The sequence below is a fragment of the Phalacrocorax carbo genome, chromosome 1, assembly GCF_963921805.1.
Source record: "Phalacrocorax carbo chromosome 1, bPhaCar2.1, whole genome shotgun sequence".
Taxonomy (NCBI): domain Eukaryota; kingdom Metazoa; phylum Chordata; class Aves; order Suliformes; family Phalacrocoracidae; genus Phalacrocorax; species Phalacrocorax carbo.
In genome coordinates, this window is record NC_087513.1 from 132,555,570 (window position 1) to 132,581,285 (window position 25,716).

The 25,716-nt window shown below is 36.3% G+C and overlaps 1 protein-coding gene across 1 annotated transcript in view; it reads left to right on the forward strand.

Moving 5' to 3' along the window:
• Positions 1 to 25,716, forward strand: part of ADGRG2 (adhesion G protein-coupled receptor G2) — a 64,093-nt gene that overhangs the window by 28,869 nt on the left and 9,508 nt on the right. Inside the window, exons 4-25 of the mRNA XM_064474618.1 lie at positions 1,308 to 1,349; positions 2,672 to 2,710; positions 5,255 to 5,287; positions 6,204 to 6,245; positions 8,073 to 8,132; positions 9,382 to 9,449; positions 11,020 to 11,093; positions 12,170 to 12,209; positions 12,342 to 12,376; positions 13,787 to 13,869; positions 14,543 to 14,603; positions 15,121 to 15,857; positions 16,625 to 16,823; positions 17,164 to 17,320; positions 19,374 to 19,523; positions 19,746 to 19,868; positions 20,997 to 21,042; positions 21,148 to 21,251; positions 21,799 to 21,923; positions 22,777 to 23,045; positions 23,874 to 23,973; positions 24,281 to 24,555. Coding sequence (XP_064330688.1) covers positions 1,308 to 1,349; positions 2,672 to 2,710; positions 5,255 to 5,287; positions 6,204 to 6,245; positions 8,073 to 8,132; positions 9,382 to 9,449; positions 11,020 to 11,093; positions 12,170 to 12,209; positions 12,342 to 12,376; positions 13,787 to 13,869; positions 14,543 to 14,603; positions 15,121 to 15,857; positions 16,625 to 16,823; positions 17,164 to 17,320; positions 19,374 to 19,523; positions 19,746 to 19,868; positions 20,997 to 21,042; positions 21,148 to 21,251; positions 21,799 to 21,923; positions 22,777 to 23,045; positions 23,874 to 23,973; positions 24,281 to 24,555 — 2,862 coding nt within the window. The remainder of the gene's footprint in view (positions 1 to 1,307; positions 1,350 to 2,671; positions 2,711 to 5,254; positions 5,288 to 6,203; positions 6,246 to 8,072; positions 8,133 to 9,381; positions 9,450 to 11,019; positions 11,094 to 12,169; positions 12,210 to 12,341; positions 12,377 to 13,786; positions 13,870 to 14,542; positions 14,604 to 15,120; positions 15,858 to 16,624; positions 16,824 to 17,163; positions 17,321 to 19,373; positions 19,524 to 19,745; positions 19,869 to 20,996; positions 21,043 to 21,147; positions 21,252 to 21,798; positions 21,924 to 22,776; positions 23,046 to 23,873; positions 23,974 to 24,280; positions 24,556 to 25,716) is intronic.

Consider the following 25,716-nt stretch of genomic DNA (forward strand, 5'->3'; position numbering starts at 1 on the left):
TGGAGAAACTGTTGTAGCAGCTCCAGCAATTCAAAGAAAATGTCTCTTCCTCCACAGGCCTGTGGGCCTGCATCTTGGCTATGGCTAGATTATCCCACCAAGTTCAGTGACTTGAAGAGAATATCTCTTCCTCCTTGCCCCAACAGCCAGGGTCTCAGCTATCAAGGGTGCTGAAGTAGGTGACAGTGCCTTAACTGTACATCATGCTGTGTTGCCACTTGTTATTCAAGGTCCAGATTAATGATTTGGGTGGTGATATAGGCTGCAGGGTACATTTCTAGCTACCTGCTAGTTGCCTCTACCACGGGAAGCACATGGCACTTGCTTTGGTGGCAGGTTCACAGCAGTGGTCAGATGTAATCGATCTGCTAGGCCGCCTTGTATTGATAGCCCAGCCACCATCATCTATTCCAGGGACACTTTAGTTACTTGGCTCACTGGATTACGGCGCATGTTTCACATTCATGGGTAGCCTGTGCAATAGTTTCAATTGTCAGATCCACACCTTGATCAATGGCCTATCTGTATGTTGCATCTCTCCCTAGGTGCCCCTAGGGGCACGTTTCATGGGCCTGTTGAGCTAGAAATAGCTCACCTTTTCATTCCCAGTCCAGGTCCACCCAATCAGCTTAATTTCTGGCAGCCTGATCTATCTGCTCATTGTTTAGATGTTCTTTGGTGGTGCAGCTGTTGGGCGAGTGAGCATCTACATGATGTATATGCACATCATGATGTAGATGTATTCTCAAAGTACATCTCATATAATCTGTAAATATGTATGGAATAAAGCATCCCTATCTTACCCAATTCTCCTGCCCCCTGCTTTTTTTAGTTTAATTTTTCTGTTTCTCTTTGTATTAATAAAATTTCACTTCTTGAATAATTCATCAGCATTTCTTGTCCACATTTTTGCAAAAATAGCTCAGTGAAAGCACAGTCGTGTGTACCCATTGCATTTTTGGTTGCTATTTATCCTACTTCATCTTCACTCAAGCAAATGTGCTGAAAGGGTTTCTGAAGGCATTGGCCATGGAAGGGCAGTGGGAAAGCTACAGCCTAGTCTGTGTCTTCCATAAGTATATAAGTGATAAACTGAGTGAAAAATTGAACTCAAGGAGTTCAATTTCCAGCTTTCAAGAGGACTTGACACACATTTCTCAATGGATGCAAAGTAGTCTTGCAAACCATCTTGAACTGAGGTGAGTAGCACGTCTAAAATGGTTGTGTTTAAAAAAGTGTGTGTATATATGCATGTGTACAAATACGTATTAAAGCTTCTGCTCCTAAAAAATATTCTTCCTTTGTAGGTGAAACTGCTGCTATGTTGCCTGGCAGAAAACAGATAACAGGTATATGGGGGATTCTGTGTAATTTTTTCCCTGCTGTTCTTGTATTTTAGAAAGTGCGTAGGAAGATTGCTGCTGCTGTTACTTTTTAATTCATGGCGATAGTTAGGAATATGTAAATATTTGCAAATTAATTATCCATTCTTGTTGCTTATTAGCATATTGCATGGTGCAAATAGGATCAGTAATTTTCCAGAGAAAATGAAAATAAGGTCACTGAGATTACTCCGATTCTCCTTTAATTGCAGAAATTATATTTACGTTTATCCTTTGGAAAGAAGCTATTACTAGTTTTCAGTAAGGCAAGTAAATAGTTTGAGCAAGGAGTCACGTGAGTGGCTAGCATTTCATAAACTCCTTATTTAGTATGTTTAACCAAGAAAATTTGGGTTTCTACAGAAACTTTTGGTATCTGGCCTAACTCCTCTACAACAGTAGGAAAGGCTTTACAGTATAATTAGTGCATTGGAAGTGACATTATAGGATGACTTCTGAGTTTTGAGAAATGTTGAAATACCTTAAGTATATTTTTAAAGTAGTGTTTCATATTTGCACCCAACTGTTCTGTAGATTATATTTCTGTCGTATCTGTGACTTGACTTGTCCATGTCAAAAACCACTTACTGAATGAAAGGGCCAACCTTGAATTGCTGTGTGAACCAGATATCAAATTTCCTAATTTATTTTGATCAAAATACTGACTGTAACAACATCAAAGATTTAGTGGCTAGTGTTTGCTATATAAATAGTTGGCTGGCTCCTATCAAGATCAGAGGTTCAAACTTGAATTAGTTCTTTGTAATGCTGCTTTTTGCAGGATAGAAAAGAGAACAGATATGTATGGGATAAATTTAAAATGGCAAGTCTCAGTGTTATCATACAAAGTCTGAGAAGAGTTCTTCATACCCAGCTACAGACATCTTGTTATGTATGCTTGATTCCCATTCCCAGAATTGGCAAGACACTCAGGGTGGATATGTGGCTTTCAGGCTAGGGTGGCACGTATCTTGGGTCAATGATCTTTGCTCTCTTAACTTTATACAATGCAAACTGTCCATTATTTGTTGAAAAGAAATTGTCTTCAGTTGAATTCTATCCGAATTCATAAAAATTGTAATCTTTTATCAGAGATTGTTACATCTGCCTTTTTTGACAACCTGGAACTAAGTGCTCTTCTGATTAGCAGGTGTTGCCCTCTTCTGGTGAATGCAGTAAACTTGATAATATAAGGAAAGGCTGCTGAGGATGGTTATGTATGTGTCTGAAACTTCATTATGGTCCTTTTTTTTTTCTCTCTCTTTTTTTTTTTTTGTCTGAAACAAAAGCTGCAAATTCAGGAGAATCATCTGCAGCAACCATTTCTGGTAAGAAAATCAGCATTTTTCTGGTTACTGCAATGTTTGTTATTTCCTCTTAGATAAATCTGCTTTTATCTGAGGTAATGCAGAAAAGTTGTAATGTAAATAACCTCCAACATTTAGTGTTTTCGTTGTTTATTTTTTGAAGAGAAAATTAATTTCTTCATTCTACTTCGTAATGAAATAGTTTACCTTATAGGATGACTCATGGTTTGTGGCAGTGATGCTTGGCGATGAAGTAGGCGCAAGTTGCTTGATCGGAGCCTTTTGTCCAGTAACTTAAACAGTGAACAGTTTGCAGAGATGGGAGAGGAGCAACACTGTAGTGAGAGAGCTCCCTTACATCTCCCAACCTAGCAGATGTGCGTATGTTGTTTGATGCAGTGTGGTATACCACACTCTTACATGTGTGCACGCACACACATGCATGAAACTAATAACTTCTGGGACCAGAGGTGATGCATATCATCTATGAAAGCATTTTTAAAAAGTGAAGAATGTAGACGCAGAAGTAGCTGTGTGAAAGCCAGTTGCTTTCTTGCTTAATGTGTATTGACATCATTCTCTGGAGAAAAGAGACACAAACATATGCTTTTGTTTTTTTACAGAATAAAACAATCTTTCTCTGGGAACGTTTCATCTTTTAACAACTGCAGCCAGTTCAATATTTGTTGTAGTTTACACCAAGCCAAATAACACAGATGAAGTCAGCACTTAGTTTTTTCTCTGATTCATCTTATTTTGGCTGCTTGTTAATTGCCTTAGAAAATCAGTTGTCTTCAGGATTGTTACCTGAGAACCAAATATGCTTAGCTTTTACTCTGAGTATGGAATTATGAAGGTACTTTTTAGAAGACTCAAAATGGCTAGTCTAATTGAAATAAATAAATCAGAAAGAAAAGCTCCCTTTCCCCTCTCCAGGTAACAAAGTATGTAAAATGTGTTCATCTGATTCGTGTCAATATGGAACAATGCTAGAGTCACACGGTGAAGTGTGACCTTCTAGCATTTGACCGTTCTGTTTATGCTTGTGTAACCGAGGGCCGTTCAATTGACTTGTTAACTGTCTTAATGGTTGGAATGTTGATTGGCGATTTGGGTTGATGGTGAAGACAAAAGCGTGACCCAAAATTGATCAGATAACTGGGGGGGCTGGCGCCTGAGATGGTGCTTGGGCCAGTCGGGAGGGCGTCCTCCTAAAAAAGATACAATTCAGTTGACCTTCAGGGACTAACAGTGGAGGCACCCTGCTGCAAAGGGGAGTGACCAAAAAGACTTGCCCCCCACACCCGTAAAGAGCATGCGGGCTAATCTACATGGCAAGCGTGACTAATTTAACTACGGCTGACCAACGGCAAGTGGGATTCTTATCACTGACCAATGAGTGTAAACTTAGGCGTGTTTTTACTAATTGTTATTAATTAAGTAACTGAATATAAACCCTGTAATTTTGTATGACGGTATGCACGTTAGGCGGAAGGATCCCCCGTGCATCCAGCGCTGCTTGCTTGTCTCTATTCAATAAATTGTAAACTTTGATTGAAATTCCGTTGAAGGCTAAATTAATTATAACAAAGTAGATTGCTTTTTTTTCTTGATATGCGACTATCTTTATGCAAAGCCACCGACTTTTCTTTATTGTACTTAAGATATTGCTTCTACTAATGACAGTGATGTTTTTAGTAAAGAAGTTTGGAAAGCATAATGTTCTTCAGTTATGAAGCTGTTCTGGCCCATTTTTAAAAAGTCACCAAGTTGTTATATTGGAGTGATATAAAGTGGTCCTCTAACTACTTAGTATTCGTGTGCTGACACCTAAAATATGCTTAATAAGCACATCCTTCCTGAGCAATCTATAATTTTCTTCTGTTGTCTTAATGTACTTTTCTTTTTTATTTTCTTTTGCTGTAGCTGAAAAAAAATTTGCATCCTCACTCTATTGTATTTATATATGGTTACTGGCAAAAATAGCTTTTTTTGAGAGACAGTTTGCCAAACCCAGTTTGTCATCTCTGCTTATGAGTGTTGTAAGCTTGTGCAGAAAAAGGTCCTTGGGGCTAAGCAGTTATTGCTGTTGGATATGCCAAATTAATTTGCATCTTCTAAAAGAGTGAAACCAATAAAAAGAACTTATCTGATGGAACACGGTTACCAGGTGTTTGTATTCAGATACTCAGATTTTTAAAATAATGTGAACATCATTTCAAATATTTCTATTGAAATGACATGAACCTTCTTAAGAGGCACTGCAGTTGCTCTTAAAATGGAACTTAGATAAATAATATCCAGTTCCTGTTTGAAGTTTTGCATGCTTGATCTTTTTTCTCCAAAATTCATAGAAATAACATATTGTATTAATACAGTTTTTACTTCTCTCTTCTTTTTTCCAGAATCTTCTATTGTTACTTTTATCACCTATCCTATTAATTCTTCAGGCAAGATTTTATTAAAGTTTCTCTTATTTAGATTTAGTTAGATTTAGATTTTTGTAGATTTTAAAATTTTTATTTATTTTTATTGTTTTTACTGTTATTAATTTCTCTCCTTCAGATATGACTTCAGAGGAGTCTACACAAACTGCAGGTGAGAATCAGCATGAAGAGAGTAAGGTCTGAAGGGAGATGTTTGCGTTCATGAAAGTTTGCCTTTTTTTTTAATAAGTGGGATTTGTTTTGTCTAAATTCTTTTCTGATATGATCTTAAAATTTATATTTATCTCCAGTCTCTATTTTAAGTCTGCATGGGTAGGGTTTTGAAGCACATTTAACTGACACTGAGCTGTTAACCTTTCTTTTTATTCAGAATATTACTTTGATAATATTCAGAATATTATCAAAGCCCAAACTGGGCATATTTATTTTTAGCAAGTATGTAGGGTTTTGGTATATCTATAGATAGAACGTGTTCTACACTTTCTGATACTATTTAAAGTATTTTACAGAATTAAAATGTACACCCCATTCTCTAAAGACACATTCTTGCAATGAGCTACCAAGTACGATCAGTAAAGACTCAATCAGAATAACTTGCTACCCTTTTTTTTCCCTGATGTTTTCATTTGAAAACAGGGAGTAGGTTCATCCCATATCACTACAGAATCCTACATGTCTGTATATGAGCTAGACATCATGCTATTCTTCACAGACAATGGAGAGAAAGGCACATTTTTACAACGTGATTCATCTTATGCTGACATGCCCATGATTAATAGGTTAAATGGGAATCACACCTTAAAAGCACCACTTTCTCCACTGAATAAGAGGGAGCCTAGAGTAACTGGCTCATATGGGGACATAAACAATTCATTGGATGGATCTCACTCTAAATGCCGCTTTTTCGTTTTCCATGCTGAAAGTAACTTAATTCCCTTATAAATGGTGATGTGTTTACACTTCTGGGAATCACAGAGTCTAAAGTAAAAACTAATTTTTGTGACACGTATTTTGTGGGCTTTTGAAGTTAAAATGTGAAAACTTAATTTAAATATTTTTTTTAACAGAAACTCTTACCATCACTGATTATTACTTCACCTCAACACCAGGTAGGAATCATATATCACCACTGATTTTTTAAGTGTGTGTGAGTTCAGGAAGTCTTCTCCCAAAAATGTTTAATAGGATCTTTTTTTTTTTAGTATTACACTGTGCCATATTAGCAGTCTGCCTTACTTCGCATTGATCTCCAGTCTGGTAGAAGGTCTAATTCTGCAATGCTTGCCTAGGTGGCCGCATACAAAGGAGTTCAGTTATTTTGTAAGTCAGAGCAGCAGGTTACCACAAAGATGTAGGAAACACAATCTCAGGGATCATGTTTACTTAAAAAAAAAAAATAATCCTCATGCTTTTTAGTAGATTGAAGCCGCCGGAATCCAGTCATGATGTTCTCAGGACAGGTCCAGTCTATAGGAGTAGGCTGTGTTTAATTTTTTTATTATCCATGTAGAAGCCTGGTAGACCAATTATAATGTATTTGCACTGAATTAGTGCAAGTGGTAGAAGAATTGGCTTGGAGACATACTGGCTAGTACAATTTGACTGTGTGAATGTGAGCTGCAGGAGGTTTGCAGCTATGTTGTCTGATGATCTTCTGGGGCTGGAAGCACTAGTGATCTTTGATCAGTCTTTTACTCTCTACACTGCTTATCTATTTTGTGCATTTTAGTGGCTTGCAGAGTTCCTAAGCAAGACTAAGTGGCACACGAATGGGTGCTCTGTAAAGAAAAAGAGGTTGATGTTAATCTTTATTATTGTGTCGCTCCTGGATTTTGTGTTGGGTTTTTATAAGTAGTGTTGTTCTTTATGTAGTTAATAATTTTGACAAATTCAGTTATTTATGAACGTTTTATTTAAGTATTTTTTTAAAAAACGCTGATATGGTTTTCATAATTATTTCACTGACAACTGCCAACATGAAAGGGAAGGCAAATTTATTTGAACCTAAATTGCTGTCTGAAAAAACTTTTTTTCTAATAATTTTAATATTGCCACCAGCTCACAATCCACACCCTCTGATGGCTGTTTGTTGATGGTAATAAAATTGATGAAGCATCAAGCTACAACAGGCAAATTTTTCTGTACCACAAAAAAAGTTAAAAAATTTAAAAATTCCCATCTCATTTGGTATTAGCTAATGATAACAGCAGAGCAAACAGCCTTTGTTTTTCCATTAATGGAGGTCAATCTATCTGCTTAAGTAAGGAAAGTTGTGCTGCCGCATTGTTTTTATGAACAAGTGTAGGAGTTTTTTCTTGGATGAAAATATCTTTCTTCTCCTTTATTTTGATTTTATAAAAAAAAAAGAGCCATCTGTTTACAGGACCCTTAATTTGGGACCAATGTTATTTCTTTGCAGTGTAGGTAGTATTAAAAATATGGGAGTAGCCAAAAGCTTGCTGTAACTAACTAAAGACATGCTCTACTAGAGGAGTGAGTATAAGCATTTGCTATCATCATAGTCTGAATTCTATCACAACAGTTTTAGTGTCTTGCTATTGTAAGTAGCTGTAGCTGAATCCTCAGAAGCAGATGCTACTTGACTGTGATATTTGAAGGGCTTAGTTATGATACGCTGATTTCTGTTTTATTTGGATTAAAAAAAAATAGACCACTTGCATGTAGGTCTTCTGTGGAAACTGTTACAGAAAATTATGCAAAATTAATTAATCAAACCCAGCATGTTACACTCTGAATACTAAGCCTTGGAAAATGTCATGGTAAGTGCCCTAGAGAAGTGAAGCCTAGACAGTATGTGATGTATTTCTAAAAGGTAAAGACCTTACATTTAAAACATTGAAATTATTGTAAATATGTGTTTGTCAGTACTGGGTTTAAGTTCAACTTTTTTACTTACTATTTTTTTTCCCCAAAAGAAACCACTGTAGCGGGAGAAACCATTTTATGCAACGTAACACCTGTCTGTAATTTTTCAGGTTAGTGGTTTTCTTGTTCCTTTTTTTCTTATAAAAACACATGTCCAGCTATTTTCTATTTTGAGCAATGAGGCAACTTTTAATTGCTATGTAAAAGCTAGCTCTGCGATAAATTTTCTTGTGAATTTAGAGAGATTTTGTATAACTTGTAAAAACTGTGGGTTTTTTTATTTAAAAGTAATGCTTAGTCTATTGCATTTTTGGTCTTTGGTTTATTATCAAAGGATACACAGATGCACATAAGAATTACAAACCTGAGAAAAAGCAAACTATGCTATGGTAGATGCTAATGTCTGTCATATTGAGCCTAACTGTATTAGGAATAGAAGCTGAAATAGTGTTTAGGAGAATTATTGTAAAAGCCTGCATGTATTTTAAAAGTGTAATGTGACACAACAGGCAAATAAGGGAAAATTATGTACCCTTTATGTGTGTTAACAAAAATGTAGTAAAAAGATTTTGTTTTGGAAGGCAGCAACATGTATCAACACTTTGATAAATGGCTACTATGATAAATACTTAAGAAAATTAAGTCAGTTCTGCCAAGTAGCCATATGCTGAGTACTTTATAGACTAGAAAGCAGCAGAATAAGTATCTGCTCCACACACACACCTCACCCTATCACCCACACCCCCCCTAAAATTTCCCTCCTGGTTGACACAGTAAACTGCTAGATGATTTGGGTGATGTAATGTATGTATTCCTGTACGGGTCTTTCTCTATAACCTGCACTGAATGTGTGGCTGCAGGAAGTGTCGTAGAAGTTCCTTTTTGTCTCCAAAATGGGCTTCATACCAGCTCTGAAGGACTGTTGAATGATGCTCTGAATACGGTGTCCTGAAAGTTCTTTAATCCCCAAGGGAATAATTTTCAGAGTATCATTTTGCCTTTACCCACACATTTTATTCTTGTTGCGGGAGTTAGAGTTGTATTAGTGGTAATGTACAGTGCTGTTTTCCTGTTTTGGGGAAAAAAACCCCAAATACCCTAGAAGGTATTTAGAGACAACCAGCAGAAATAAATATACAGAAAAAAAATGAAGCTATTGGACTAGTTCATTTGTGGAAATAGTAAGTGAAGAGATGGAAGAACAATTGCAAAAGTAGTGAATGATCAGAAAAGCTAGTGTCAGCATTCTTGTTTCTCTTCTATTGTAACACAAGGCAGTGAATTTTTAAATTCTCAAATAATTTTACATCATGGTGTTTAGCATTGATTTTTCATATATTTTTTGTCTTTTGATTTTAGTGTTCTATGTGGGCAAGGTAAATCTTCAGGCAAGTGAAGAAAGTAACACGTCACTAAATGTAGAACTAGTAAGTGTTCGTTCTTTTAAAACTTTATTGTAAGGAAGGTTAAAATGGGTTTCTTTGTCTACACTTAAAATACTGATACCCCAACATGATTCTTATTGTGGTTTTTATAGTTTTATTTGATTTCAAATACAGTTTGCAGTACAAGTTAATATTTGCATGGATGAGTCTACCTTCCTTTTCTTGAACAGCTGCTTTGCTAAATTTCAGAATTCCAGCTGAGTAAACTTCCTACAGAAGGGGCCTGTATCCTCTATATAGCCACTGAAAGGAGGGGAAAGCCCTGGGAATTCTGGAGAGAGGAACTGCCTAATTAAGAGGAATGCCATTTAGGCATACAGGATCTTCCTTTGGAAGTTAATTTAGGCACTTTCCTTTAGAAGGCGAGCATCATTAGATGGCAACAGTGTGGGCATAAATTAAGCTGGATTGCATCTTGGGAATAATTCATGTTGTGACTCTCATAAATAGGGTATCATTCTATGCTTTTTGGCATGTGGTTAATCACTTATTAATTTTGCAATAGGCCAATGTGGCATGAGTGTGTCCACTTATGGAACACAACAAAGGTTTAAGACAACAATACCATGCAAAGCAAAGACTATATTGATTATTCAGTATCGAGATAATACTATGAGGATGAGAATGCTTGGTTGTTATAGATGGAAGACTGAAGGGAGAAAAAAAAAAAGGACCTTGTATCTTTCTCCTACACATCCCTCTCTGCACTCAGTCTGAGATTTCACATACCAGTCTGCAAGCATGAGAGTAGTCAACAAAATCACCGCAGAGCTCTACTGCACAGGTGCACATGCAGCACTGAGTCTGAGTAGGGGAGGGGCCCCTGGATAAAGCCACCTCTGCATTGTGTTGCATTTCAGTGGTGATAATGCCTACTGAAACCATCCTAGTGTACTAATGTTATGCCTACACCTATTAGAAAAACAGGTTTCCTGTCTCTCGAAACTTTTACATTTTAGCAGAATATTTCTTAGGTAATGTTAATACCATATATGTCAGATGATGTTTTCATCATGGTGCTTGTGGCTTGCATGAAATGTAAAATTAACTGGTAACGGTGGCAACCAGAAGAACATAAGAATGCGACCTATAAAGGGCCTTTAGATAAACCTTAGTGTATGCCCTGGCCCTAACCATAGAATGTACATATTTAGATCATTTCTAAATGCCTTTCACCTTTGCCTGTTGCTTAGTCTATTATGGAGCTTGTCCCAATGCTGCATGTACAGTTAGAAAGTTTGTTCAGTGTCTTGTCTAAGCTGTCTTTGCAGCAAACTAAGCCAAATTCCTCTTTTTCCAAAATGAGATATGGTGAGGTCACTATCCTCTTGCCCATGTCTTTCACAAATTAGATCCTGTTATTCAGTGAGCCAATTACTTCCATAAGTTATGACAAGAATGTAATGATAAATATTTGTTGAAGTGTAGTCATGAGAAAATGCTTCTTATCTTTGGAATTTCAGACTGTTAAAATGTGTGAAATGAACATAAATTTCTTTTAAGGCTAAACTTTAATGGTTTTACTTAGCCATGGAATCTTTGTTTCTAACAGATTAATAACATAACCATCAGCAATCATGTTACACAATTAGTTGCAATTCCAGCATCTACCCCACAAGAACTGACGTAAGTAATTTTGAATAAGGATTGAAATCTTTGTTATATTTGAAACAGATGAAGTGAGACCTTCCATGTGGTTAGCGGACTCTTCACTTTGCATTATTCCTGCACTTTATAAATTAAAAATTTCAGGAATTATAAGTTATTGTTCTTTAATATAAAGTTCATATTGCTTAGAATGGTCTTAGTTTTGTTTTATGTACCACTGGAGTTTGTTTTAAGAAATGGTACACTTGCTGATTTCCTTTTAGGTCCTTTAGTTTCCTTGGGACTCAGCAAGGCCCAAAGGCCTTGTTGTTTATATGCTGATGATTTTAATAACAGCAATAATGGTAGTAATCATGGTAAAAAAAAATATACCACCTGAGGACATGAGCTGTGGATTGTTGAGAATGCCAGTCTGACTGCTGCTCTTAATGAATAGATGGTTTTTATTATTTCAGGGATTTGGTCTGTCTTTTAGGAAATTACTATAAGAACTTCCATAGCTGCATGGCTTTAAATATGTCTTCTTGGTGTTATATCTATGTTTTTATTTTGGTCTAGTTTCTTCTTTCACAGTCTTTATAAGGAGAGGTTTGAATGAGTGAATATTTACTGCTATTCCCAAAATTTATTCTGAAAATAAAAAAGACGTAATTGGCCAACAGGTTTTGTTTGTAGAAGAAATCCATATTTCTTACTCATTCTATTTTTGTGGCTTTGAGTATAAATTTAGAATTCTGTTCCAAATGATGGTTTGCCAAAAGGCAACATTATGATTTATCTTTTGCTCTTTTAAATAAGTTTTTTAAAAAGTGGGTTGATCTTAAAATGTGTGATGACAGAGGTTTAAACTTAGTTTGTGGAGTGAGTAATGAAAGGCAACTTTTAAAATGTTTAACCCCTTGAAAAGTGGTTTTACAATATTAGAACTGGTATGATTTTAAGAAACACTTATCAAGTGGAAAAATGGTGTTTTGGTCCCCGTCCCCCCCCCCCCCCCCCCCCCAGTAATTGCTTGTTCTTTTCATTATATTGTTGTAATTGTCTTTAGGAATATAAGTAAAAATCCCCCATAATGGTAACTTTTTATTTTAAAGAATTTCAGAGTTCAACAAAACCTTGCAAGCAATAAGTGAGGTAAGATTACTAACTGTTGCTACTGTTTGGAAAACATTTTTTCAAATTATTTCTGATAATGTCATTATCTAAGTATAAGTCCTGTTTTCTCCTGACAAAACATTTTTTTTCCATTTTTACTTGTCATTACAGTCCTCTGTTATGGAATGCAGTGCAGAAAACCAGAGGTTTGTTGTTAATTATTTAAATGCTTGTATATTTAAAAGCTCTTATATTGTCTTGTGATATATCAAGTATGAATGGCTATGTATCAGAAGAAGAAACAAACTTTCTAGGAAGTTAAGTTTGAGAAACAGGCTGGAGAAATGTATGTAGGCTGACAAATTCTGGTCCTATTTTTCTCCTAGCATTAGTGTTTGGGGTTTTTTTAACACAACTGTATTGCTTTCATTAAACTTCTGGTGAAGAACAGTCTTGCCTGCCATATTCCTTCTGCATCTTTGTATTAGCTGAGTCACACAGTCACTTAAGCATTAAGGCTATGGGATTTGGGACCACCAAACTTCCAGAGCTTGTGAATACAATGTAATCTTTATGAGGGAATTGCTTCAGGCATCCCAAGTTGCTGTTCTTCAGCTTGGGAAACCAGCCGTCCTTGGTGTAGGAGAAGCCTAAGAAGATAGCCACTTCAGAGTTTGGAAGCCATGGGGGTATCAGAATGGCAAGGCTGTTCCAGAGGGGTGATCCTGGAAACCCTGAAATGTAGATAATGTCTGTCAGTTTAATTGCTACTCACCACTAAAACGCTGGTCCTTTCAACTGATCAGCTTGGAAACACTAGATTCTAAAACAAAATGTGGAACTTCATTTCCCCAAATACTTGAATTTGAGGGTTTATCTTTCTGGGTTAGAATGAAAGAAAAGTCCAAAACACTGAAATAGTAATAGACAGAAACTCAGATCACACCTTCATGTCATATACTGGCAGTAGGTAGGGTACTCTTTCATTCTTGTTAGCTGGAAGGAAGCTTCACTTCATCTTTTATGTGTTGCCTTTTCACTTCATCTGTGTGTTTGAGTTTGCTGAACGTGAAGAATTCTTACTGTAGGTTTGCTAGTTTAGGCAGGGTTTCACATCATTGAACCATGATCGTAAATGTGTAGTTGCATGTTTAAGTGAGTCACTTAAGTTCTCTCAAGTCAAGAGAGAGGATACTGCCTTTCCCCAGGTGATGGAGATTTCATGGACATTGACGTAGCCACCTAGGACACTTGCTAGTTCCTCTCTGGAGTTTCTTTACAGTAACAGTGGAGATTACATTATTATTTTCACAAAATTATCAACTCTTTAATGGCTAACATTAATTAAGGAGGACCCTATTTAATAATCAACAGTGTCTGTAGAGAAAGGAGATAATAAGCTGCCACAAACTGATGTATTACTCTTCTTTTTAGCCTGGAAGTGTTCTGTGTGCATTAAAACCATCCCCAAATCTGAAAGAGCCTAGGAAAAATATACTTTCACACTTAGTTTTTGTGCTAATGTGCTTTCATGTAGCATTTAATATTAGTTTTGTGCATTGTGAAGATGAGGCAGATCTGTTTCTTGAGTCTAAAGCTTTTTCTTCTTGTAATAGTATACGCTGCAGTTTCATAATGAAGCTGGCTGAGAGAGAGAATATAAGCAGTTTAACAGACAAGGCAGAAAAAAGCCAAGTTGGTAAGTTATGCTTTACACACAGTCTCATCACAATTACCCTTTCAGATTACATTTCATATCTTTACAGGTGACCTCCAAGTAGCTAGAAGAAAAGATTGTTACTTCTGGATAAAAACAATTTTTAATGAATGATATAAGTACATCAAAATGCAGCCTTCTGATTTTGGGTGGGGAGGGGAAAGATAGAAATTTGTTTAAAAAAACTTCAGTATAAAATTACTGACAACATTAATAAAGCAGACTTCGAAAAGATTAGGTATACAACTACTTGAGAACATAAATGTGTTACTGAAATGGTGATCTGAATTGAAAAGTTTATAAAGTAGCCAAACTTTCTTAGTGCTACTGTGACAGTAGGGAGTGGTGACACATACCATTTCTCCCTTTGTTTCAAAAGATGTAGCTTTGCATTTTGGTTTGTTTACAATAACAAAAAGATAAATTTGTACTTGTCAAGCATTGAGCAAAAATCTGGGGGTATTGCAGTATTCTGACTGGTCAAATTCAAGATCTGCTTTGCAAATGTCATTTCAGAAAAAAAACCAAAACCAATCATGCAATATGCACTATTGTTTAAAAAAAAACAGAAAACACGATTATTTGATTAATACTACTTAAGGGTTTAGCAATTTTTATGCTTCAGGATAAACTGGGTTAATGCTTGTAATTTCAGAACGGTGCTGCTGTTCATCACTGAAGTATTGTTCCTTGACTGCTGAAGAATTACAAATGTAGTAAGTATAAACATAAATTTGATTTGCTTATTTCCTAAATTTCCTAATGCATTAATAGAGTCAACTTCTATGCTGCAGTGTAACAGCTAGGAAGGACTCCACAAGAACAACCTGACAGGCATTTTCCTATAGAGCTCCCTCCCCCTTCCCCTTCCTCCTCCCCCTCCCCCTTCCCCTTCCCATTTTGGCTTTGGGTTTGGGTTTTTTTCCTCTCTATGATGGAGATAGCTTCTGCACTCAGCATTAGGTCACCTCCAGAATAGGCAGCAAAGGCAGTAGTAGTATTTATGGACTTGCTAGTTAACAACTGCAGCAAAATAGAATGTAAGAACCCTCAAAATGTTATGAAATTCATATTTGTTAATAGAGCATGAAACATCCAATCTGATTGATTTTAAAATATACATTATTAGTAGTATGTCCATGTCATTCATATATATTTCTCTATTATAACTAATTTTCTTTAAAATATAAACAATGTTAAATCTAACATGCATTTCTGTGCATTTTTTTACAGTACTATAAAAGCGCCGCCTCATTTTATATGGATTCCTTTCCCTCGTTCTCCTTCTCTCCCTAAAAAGACTTCCCCCAAACCTAATACTTTTATTTCCCCCACTATGCTTTCTACCAAACAAAGCCTCACAATTAGACCACTGATCCCACCCATCACTGAAATTCCTTTTACTGGAACTCTCTCCACATCTCCCACTACAAATCCTCCCTCTGAAACTTCTACCACATCTCCTACTGACACTCCTGTGTATTCCACCAGTGTTATCACTGCACTTTCCTCTTCTGAGTCTCTTGCTCAACCTACTATGTCAACTTTTCCTTCCATAGCTTCTAATAAATCTGTCACTACTTCCACCCCTACAACAAAATCTGTCACTAATGCTGCTTTCTCAATTAAATCTGATGCTGCGTATCTTAGCAAGCCTATTACGATAATTTCTCCTTCTATAGGTTTCACTAAACATTCTGCAGTTTCCTCTTCGAAGCTTCCCCCAAAACCTCCAATAGCAATCCCCCCCTTTGAGACTACCACCAAATCTGTTGCACAAATTCATCCTGCTACAGATCCCACCCAACCCACTTCTAGTAACAAAAATGTTACTACAGCACCTATTCTTCCCCTTACTCCTTTCACAATAACATTGACACCTACGGTTAGTCCTTTCAACCATTCTGTCTCAGCTTCTCATCCTCATTCTACTGCTGATGGCCATGGTAGCCTGCCTAATGGGAGCACAGGTAAATATGACAAGTAAAATATTTTAATTTGAATGCCATATACTGAATTTGCTTTTAAACTTTATCAAACAAGATTATATATCTGACCTGTGACCTTCCAATTACTGTGAAAAGCCTGAGAAAACTCTCATGAGGTGTATATTTATTTTGAAACACATTCTGATGCCTTTGGCCATGATGAGCGATGCCTCACCCTACAAATTGGTTGGTAACTGTGGTAGATGGGTACTGTGCTAAGTTCCCAACAGGTACACTTGGCAGAATAAATTCAGTCACAGAGGCAGGTAGCTATCTTTTTTACTAAGCTAGCATTTAAAATACTGCAAATCAATGTTGGACCTTCCTTAAAATATTGTTATTGATGAGGAATATTGTTAGTGTTTTCCTGTGAAGACTGTACAAATTGTTGATCTTAGATTGATTTTATTCTACTTTCAGGCATCCAGTGGCTAAAAATCCAAAATAATAGATTATTTATCATGACTAATGGTCTGATGTGAGGATCTTCATAATCAATAAAAAGTGGAATTAATGCTGGCCATTTGAAACCTTGATTTATGTTTTCATAAGATTTAAAGTATTGCTACCTGCAAAGTATCTGATAGAGAGAAATAGGGATTCTGTCTCACATAACATGTTGAGAGACCTTAAAAGTAGTGATAAGGTTTGTTGGTAAAGATAAACATATAATTTTTCTCCGTCTTAAAGCTTAGTTCATTTGTTGAACACAGTGTTTAAATAAATGCACAACTTTTCTTCTGTCACAGGAAAGATACTATCAGCTACCACATACACAACTTCTGTATATGCCACCATTAATATCACCACAGCTGAGCAAATCGTGTCCAAAATAGAAAATGATTTAGCAGCTGGAAAAGTGGAGCAAAAAGATGTAGAAAGGATGGTTAGTGAGGTTAGCAAAGTCCTGACTGCTTCTCAACCATTACCACCCCGAATTTCTAACAGGTGGGTCATTCTGGCAATAGATTAAAGGTGTGTTGTATTGATTGTCTTGGTAAATTGGCTTCGTTTTATTTTTTCCCAATCATAACAAAAAAGAATACTTCTTGTTCTTTAATGTACTTATACAAAATGGAAGGAGTATCACCCTAGTGTTACCAGCTCTACTATAACATAATTCCATGGAAAACTGTGTACTATTTTTTGTGTGCGTTGATGCCACAATAAGTATGCAGAGTCAGCTGTATTTTACACTACACTTGGATTGCTGCCTCATAGCCACAGCTTGCCTGAGAATTTTGGGTGTATGTGCTTGGTAATACTAAGTATGTTTTTTTCTTAACAGAATTATAAAACTGGTGGATTATATTGGCTTAAAACTGAACTTCTCAACAGCGTCTGCTGATTTTGCCTCCCCTTCCTTGGCTCTGGCAGTTGTCAAAACCAACAGCATCCGCTCCAACCAAATGGCTTTTGCTGTCCAGGACTCAGCTGATCTCCAGGTTAAACACGGATAATTCTAAATACTTACAAATTCTCAATCATTTATTTTTAAGTATTTATGTTTTTATATTTATATGTAACATGAGTTTTTTTCTGTGTTTACGTCACAATTTCAGGACCTTTTGTTCATGTTAGTTTCAGTGAAAAGACTTTGTTTTTGATGCTGCCCATAAGTTTTCCTTTCATTTTCTATTATGGTGTAAATAAGCAACAGACTTAGCAGAAACTAGCATTTGACTAATAAGCTGTTAGAGAGGGTACAGCCAGAACACTGGAATGGACAGAGTGCTTGGGGAAATAACCTTGCCTCAAAAACCCTGACTCGTGAGTCACTTAATTGCCCGCTCTGACAGTGCTGAAATTTGTCAAGGAGTGTTGCCAGATGGCTTCATCTATTAGAAGGATATTAATTGCAGAGGGCTCCAAAGAAATAGCTATTATGTTGCTTGGATAATGATTATCATACATTTTTTCACTCATGACTAGTTGGTCTTGCTAAGAAAGAAGTGCTTAGAAAGTTTGGATCCACTTTGTCTCACTCAAAACCTTCCTCCTGGTTGGGGAAATAATTGGACAATACCAGCCTTGCAGGCTTAAGCAGGGAGAGGTGGAAAGTTCTGGACAATTTTGGCACATTCTTCCCTCTCAGAGAAGGAAATAGCTTAATCCAGCATGAGCCGTAAGTAGTACCGGGACTGTTCTATGATATTGAAAATGTTATAAAATGTTAGTATTTGAGTTCTTTTCTTTTTTTAGCGATATGCAGTGCTTGAAGGTGAGGTGACTAGGAGGTAGTAGTGCTGAAAACCAGATATTTGCTAAGTAATTATTTTCTGGAAATCCCATGTTACTGGCAATGAAATGCAGAGAATTTTCAACAAGTATCATCTAGTTCAAATCAGAGCAACAGGAATGCTTTTGTGAAATTGATTTGGGTTTTCTTTGGTAGCTGTCTAAACTAGCGATCTCCAAAGTGAGGTGTGAGTACCCCAGGTTGTGCACACGACAGTCCATTGGGGTGTGGGAAGAAAATATTTTTTAATATTATTAATAAATTCAAAAGATATATCATGTTTAATCTTTATCTCATCCTTTTAAAATTTCTGGTTTTGTGTATGTTTTTAATATGCATAATATATTAGTGCATGTAACTTAGATATATTTTGGGGAGCATGCTCAAAAAATTTGTAGGGAGTGCATGACCAAAACTATTTGGAGACCACTGGTCTAAAAAGAAGAGTTAAGCCGTCTTGTTAGGGCACTGTGGAAAGCTCACACCGTAATTCGTATTACAACCATTCCTTGAATATATAGATAATTTCTTTCTTCAGTTCTACTGATGTTTCATGTCTCTCAGGAACTCTGAGATTATGATATTTGTATGTAAAGTGACTAATGTGTGACAAGAAAATGTTAGAGATTTTGTACTAGACAAAGCTCTCTGTCCCATAAGTACAGCACAGAAAACTGGTTGAAAGTTCAGATCTCTTTATTTATAATGCTAGATCACTAAGCTCTTGAGATATCTGAATTGTAGCTTATCCAGTTTATTTTTGTCATTTTTGACCAAAAAGTTAGGGTTTATGTTCTTAGGTCCTGCTTAACCTTTGTACTTAAAAACGTATTGACAAATAATGGCTATTTACAGTTTTTCTGAATTCTGACATACTTCATAGGGGGTATAAAAATTCTTTGCCTGTGCAGGCTTCCGTGCTGTGAAATGTTAATCTTCTGACCTAAGTAGGTCGTTGCTCTTCACCTTTTTCAAATCAGTATTATCCACCACAGTGAGGTGTTCTGCCCTGTAAGGGAATGGGTGAAGCCAGAGTGTTTTCAATGGTAGGCAGACCTGAAATGAGTTGCATCCTTTTCAGGCCTGCAGATGCTCTTTATTCATTGATTGGAACAGGAGAGGAATGAGAAAGCATCAGTGAGTTCCTGATAGGGATTACACAGATATGTATTTTAAAGTTCTAAATGGAAAATAAGTCATAATTTTAAATTTTTCTTTAGTGACTGAAATGAAGCATAATCCTTGCGTTTATCTTTCAGATCTCTCTAGGCACTAATGCAATTCATGATTTAAATAATCTCGGATCAATTATACTTCCTTCATCACTGCTGACAAATTTGCCCCCTGAAGAGTTGTACTTGGCTTCTAGAATTATATTCAACTTCTTTAAAAAGACCACCCTGTTCCAGGTATCTTTTTGATCCTCTGTTCACAAGGGTTTTAAACTCAAGCCTAGAACAAAATAAAATATGAGTGGACTTTTTCCCCACAAACACATTTCAGAACTTCCTGATTTAAAAAGTAATTGTTTTTGTGCAGTGCTCACTCTGCATAATAACTGAGCTTGCGGGTACTTCTCTATTGATGTTTTCTTTAGGATTTTGAAATCTGATTATTTTTTGTCATTCCAGGATCCATCCTTGAAGAATGCATCTTTAATCAGCAATGTTATATCATCAAGCGTTGCTAACCTCACAATTGGCAACTTAAAGACAAATGTTACTGTCACTTTACAGAATATTAAACCTAATCAGGTATGATTTACACTTTGGCAGACTTAAAGTACGATTTTGTTGCCTCTGTTGGAATTGTAGAAGAAATACTGTGCTAAGAATACCAATCAGTTAGTTCTGCTTTACTAGTGATCTCCATCTGGACTTGAAAAATCACTCATCTTTGCTTATTTATCACTGGTGTCAATTTTTGTTCTCAAATGGTTTCAGGTAATTTTTCTCTATCGCTTATCCATACAGTTTTTATCTTTCCTACTGACCCTTCTGTTTTATTCTTCAAAGAATAAAAACTCTTAGATGAAAGCCTGACAATGAGGGTTGCTACAGAGATGCTGTAATCATGACATTTGTAGGTGCTGTATTGCCAGAAAGCAATATAAGTCCTTTTACTTATGGGGAATGTTTTTCCTTAAACTGGAACACAGGATTGTGTCATCTGGAAGTATTAGGGCTCATATGCAGCATCTTTTTCCTAAATGAGCATCAAGGATTAAAATCTTCTATCCAATATCTTAAAAGGTTTAAAATACTAAAATATTATAAACTGAAAAATGTAGGGATTCCACTAATGTACCTGAAGATTTTCGCTAGAGCTGGCTTAGTGTAGTCTTTGCTTGGATTGATATAATCCTGAGTTTTGAGATAGAACTGTATAAGTATTAGTATTCATAGCAGTATAGTGTATTACTGCTATTATTTTTAGGATTTTCGTGTGTGTGTGTGAAATCTATATTAAAACCTTTAACATTCTAGTAATATAAAGTGATCAAATGTTTGCAAATGAAAGAGTTTTCCTTTCCTGTGTGGTCATTTTCTTGATATTTAAAAAATCAGGAAGGATGAGAAATCCCAAGATTTCTGTAGTCTGGGAAGACAGTGAAACAACATTCATAATGATCTAGCAGAACAGAACCTTAGCATAAGCATGAGAGCTCTCTCTTATGCACATCGCAATATTAAATCATTCTATGCACCTGAATTCATTTGTGTTCATGTAAAACAGGTATATTTGCTGTATACAGTATTTATTCTTGCCTGCATTTTGTAGAAAATCCATAAATTACTTGATCATAAACTCATAGTTTAGTAAAAGATCCTTGGTGTGTTTTTTTTGTTTTTTTTGTTTTGTTTTTTTAACCTTCCAAACAGGATAATTCAACAGTCAGATGTGTTTTTTGGGACTTCAGCAAAAATGGTAAGTACTTGGTATCACCCAAGACATCATCCTGTTTTAGCTATGTTAACTCATGTTAATATAAATAAAGGCTTTTACGAGTAACAAAGCTGTTTTCTTTAACAGGTGGACATGGAGGCTGGTCATATGAAGGTTGCATAGTTAAAGAAAGTAGAGTAAATGAAACAGTCTGTTCATGCAACCACCTCACAAGCTTTGCAGTTTTGATGGTAATTGTATAAAAAATTATGCAACCTTACCCTAATTCAAGAAAACATTTAAGCATGTGTTGTCTTAAGCAAATGAGGATTCAGTAAGCACATACCACCTATGAAATACTACTCAGGTCCTATTCACTTTAGTGTTAGTACATATAGCCATAAAATTGGGGGCCCATTGAAGTAAAAAATTCCTTAATTGCTTTTTAAACTGCAGCTTTTACATTTAGGCTGTTGTTATGTTATAGGAAATAAATATCAGGATAAATAAAATTATAACAGGTTTTTAACAAATAAAATTTCACAATTAGATTCATAGAATATCTGCAGTTGGAAGGGACCTATAGGGGTCATCGAGTCCAACTGCCTGCTCCTTACAGGACTAGACTGGCTTTTCTGTTTTTCTGTTAACCTTTTATAAGATCCATTATGAAAAGAACTGGTTCCTTTTTTTTTTTTTTTTATTTAACCACAGAGGGAAAGGTACCTTTTGCGTTTTTTTGATCTTTTTCCATATAATAAACATGTTATCTGAAATTAACTTCTGTTTCCATTTTAGAACTTGTATGGAAATACTCCTTTGAGTCCCACACAAGAATTGGTACTGACTTTTATATCCTATATAGGCTGTGGCCTCTCTGCAATTTTTCTTTCTATTACTCTTGTGACCTACATAGCCTTTGAGTAAGTACCCGTTCAACTAAGCTACCATTATTCTTCAATTGTGATTGCTTGTAGTCTTCACTACAAAGTCTTTTCCAATAGTTACAGATTCCGTGTTTGTTAATAATGCACAAATTTGTCCAGTTTGTCAGGAAGGTGTTGATCAGTCTTCAGGACTGTCAATCTTGCAGACAAGTGAATTAATCGTGAGGCTTTATGCAGTACGAAGTGAAGAAGTATCACTATTTAAAAATGGATTATCATAATAGAAGTGTGAAGAAATGTGTTTAAGATACAAATACAGAGAGCAGTGCAGAATGATAGCATTTTTAAATGCATTTGTATTCTTTGTTTTTTTGTTGGAACATTTTCTTATTTGAGCCTTAACTATTGAATTCTCCATGCTGTGTTTTGGAAATCCTCCTCAAAGTTATTTGGCTCACATTTATTCTCTCATTATCCTGTCATCAAGGACTTACTTGTCTCTATTACAGTTTTAGAAGCCCAGTCACAAGCCTAGTCTCGTTTAGCAATAAAGAATGATCACACTTTGGTTTTTGGAAGTACTGTAACAAGGAGGCAGCCAACATACAATATAAAAAAAAAAAATCATGGTACTAAACTGTAAGAATCCAAGTTATTGTTTGCATTTATGTAACCTTATTATAACGAACTTTATTCATACAGACCATTAATTTGTAAATCTTTTGTCAATGACTCTCTCCACGTATAAATGCAATATATGAAGCATTATATATGGATGAGAATATATAAATATTTTTTTCTTGGCATTTGTGCACTAAGGACTACAAGAGAGGAAGTAAACCAGGGATCTATGGACAACTGATGTAATCTCACTAATTTGCTTTTTTAGGAAAATCCGGAGAGACTACCCCTCCAAAATCCTTATTCAGCTGTGTGCTGCATTACTCCTTCTCAATTTAGTTTTCCTCCTGGACTCATGGATTGCACTGTATGATACACGAGGCCTATGCATTGCAGTTGCAGTATTCCTTCACTATTTCCTCTTGGTTTCCTTCACCTGGATGGGCCTAGAAGCTTTCCATATGTATCTGGCCCTTGTGAAGGTCTTTAACACCTATGTACGGAAGTACATTCTTAAATTTTGCATTGTTGGTTGGGGTATGTATTTTTTACTGGGTTGGTTTCTTTGTTTGTTTGTTTTGAAAGCTAAATAGATAAATCCTCTTATCGAGTATTTCAGTGAATGTGACACAGTTCAGAAATGAAAATGAAGCAGTCATTAAATGTTATGACCTTGCAGTGACCAGGTATGCATTATTAGTAAACCTGATCCTATATATTCCACCTTTCTGAGGTAGAGAACTCCCCCCTAACTGCAGAACTAAGGCTACTGCAATGCAAATTGATAATGAATTCTCCTTGTACAACAGAACCAGTTTTGAATATGCATACTTCCATTTCCATTTCCCAGATGGATGGTGTCAGTTCTGTTTTGAAAATAAATGCCAATAAGTATATATATTCCATTTCTGGGATAGCACTGTTGCTAACAAAAAGCAGCAGAACAGATCTAACTGGTTAAAGGACGAAGAGATTCTGGACCTGATTATCCCCTCTGGCCACTTGAGTAAACATGAGTGAAGGCACTAAAACCAATAGAACTGTTTTCTTAAAGAGCTGCAAGAAAGAAAATTGGGTATCCTGTGTTTGATGTTTTAAATAGCTTGAGGAGTGATGGTATTTGTTGACTTACTCAGAAAGGTTTGGAGCTAGCTATGGAGAACTGTTGTTTCTTTGCAAGTTATGCTCCTGAGCAGTCTGAATGCTCCATTTTTTAGATTCTTTCAGATGACGAGTAGTCAACGTAATTCAACAGACAAATTTCAGAAACAGGTTGTAGATTTCACAGAAAAAATATAATTTCAAGTCATCATAATACTGTCTTTGTCGTTATTTTGACTTACGTGTTTGCTCATAATTCTTTAGGGTTGCCGGCAGTAGTTGTGTCCATTGTGTTGGCAGTATCACCAGATAATTATGGACTTATAACGACTGGAAGGGTTTCAGCAAGCAGACCTGATGAATTGTGAGTTAGAGAGGCACTTTTTTGGGGGTGGGTGGGAGGGAGGTCCTACAAAATTGGTTTTCTTTAAAGTAAAGGTGGGGAAGGGAAGGAAGCAATGGGAGAGCTTTGAGATGGTATAGCTCTAAGGTATGTCGTGTGTTTTGTGGTTATTGCCCATATGAAAGCTCTTACCTTTTGGCCAAAAAAATACTTTTTACTAAGGAGGCAAAAAAGGCTTGCATGTGCAACAAACTACACCTTTATCTCATATTTATTTTACTTAATTTCTGTTTCTGATAATGGTTGACAGACTGTTCTTGTGTTCTAGCTGCTGGATTAAAAATACCATTGTCTTCTATATTACTGCTGTGGGATACTTCTGTGTGGTATTCCTGATCAATATCAGCATGTTCATTGTTGTGCTGATCCAGCTCTGTCGTATCAAAAAGAAAAAACAACTTGGTGCTCAAAGGAAAACCAGTATTCAAGACCTTAGGAGTGTCGCTGGCCTCACATTCTTGTTGGGAATTACTTGGGGATTTGCTTTCTTCACAGTAAATGAGGTATTTACTTACCTCTTTACCATTTTCAACACTTTACAAGGTAGGTTCATCCTTCATGTGACAGCCCATTGCATACAATATAGTGAACAAAACTTTTGGAAATGGCATTTTCTTTTGATCCAGCAATAAAGATGTAATTTTGATATATGCTTTAACATATTAATTAAATTACAGATGATACTGCTTTACTGTAATCTTAAATTACAGTTATGTTACAGTAAGGTACAGGAAAGCTAGCTACTATTTATATGTATAGTGTGTTTATATCTATAAACACTATCATTTTAAAAATGTATGCAAACCAGACACCATTGGAAGTGACTGTATTTCTCTAGTCAAACAGATCAATTGTAAATACTCAGTTACTGTAAGTGTTCACATAACAATGCAGCTAATGTAGTGAAAACAGTATCATTTCTCCACTCAACCCTAAGGCTTCGGGGTGAGGTGTGACATTCAACAAAGGGCCATTGAGACAGGCAAGGCTGCAACATCTAAAAGTTAGTACTTTAACTCTTAAGCATGGCCTTTAGTATTTGAGAACGTATAGGAAGTAGATATGAAGGCATGCGGCTTTGCAAAGGCCAAGATGCTACTGGGCATATCCAGAAGCAGAGTTCCGGGGGCTGCAAAAGATTTCATATAAATGTGAGGTGCTGTAGGTGCCTGCAGTTACCTAAGTATACCTGAATTGTCCTACTGAAGTTTGGATCCAGACTTCTGCTTAAATAGCACTTTAGATTATTCCCAGATGATTCTGGATGATTTCCCAGAGAGACTAAAGCAAAGATAATTGCAGTTCAGTGTATATACCCTCCTCTATTTGCTATGTTGATTTTTGAGTACCTTACTGTCATGGTTTTGGCTGGGACAGAGTTAGTTCTCTTCACTGCAGCTGGCATAGTGCTGTGCTTTGGACTTAGTATGAAAACAATGTTGATAACACACCAATGTTTTAGTTGTTGCTGGGTAGTGCTTGTGCTAGTCAAGGACTTTTCCAGCTTCCCATGCTCTGCCGGGTGCACAAGAAGCCGGGAGGGGAGGGGGCACAGCTAAGACAATGGATTCAAACTGGCCAAAGGGATATTCCACATCATGTAATGTCATGCCCAGTATGTTAACTGGGAGGAGCTGGCCAGGGGAGGGAGGCAGCAATCGCGGCTTGGGGGCAGGCAGCGTCGGTTGGCGGGTGGTGAGCGGT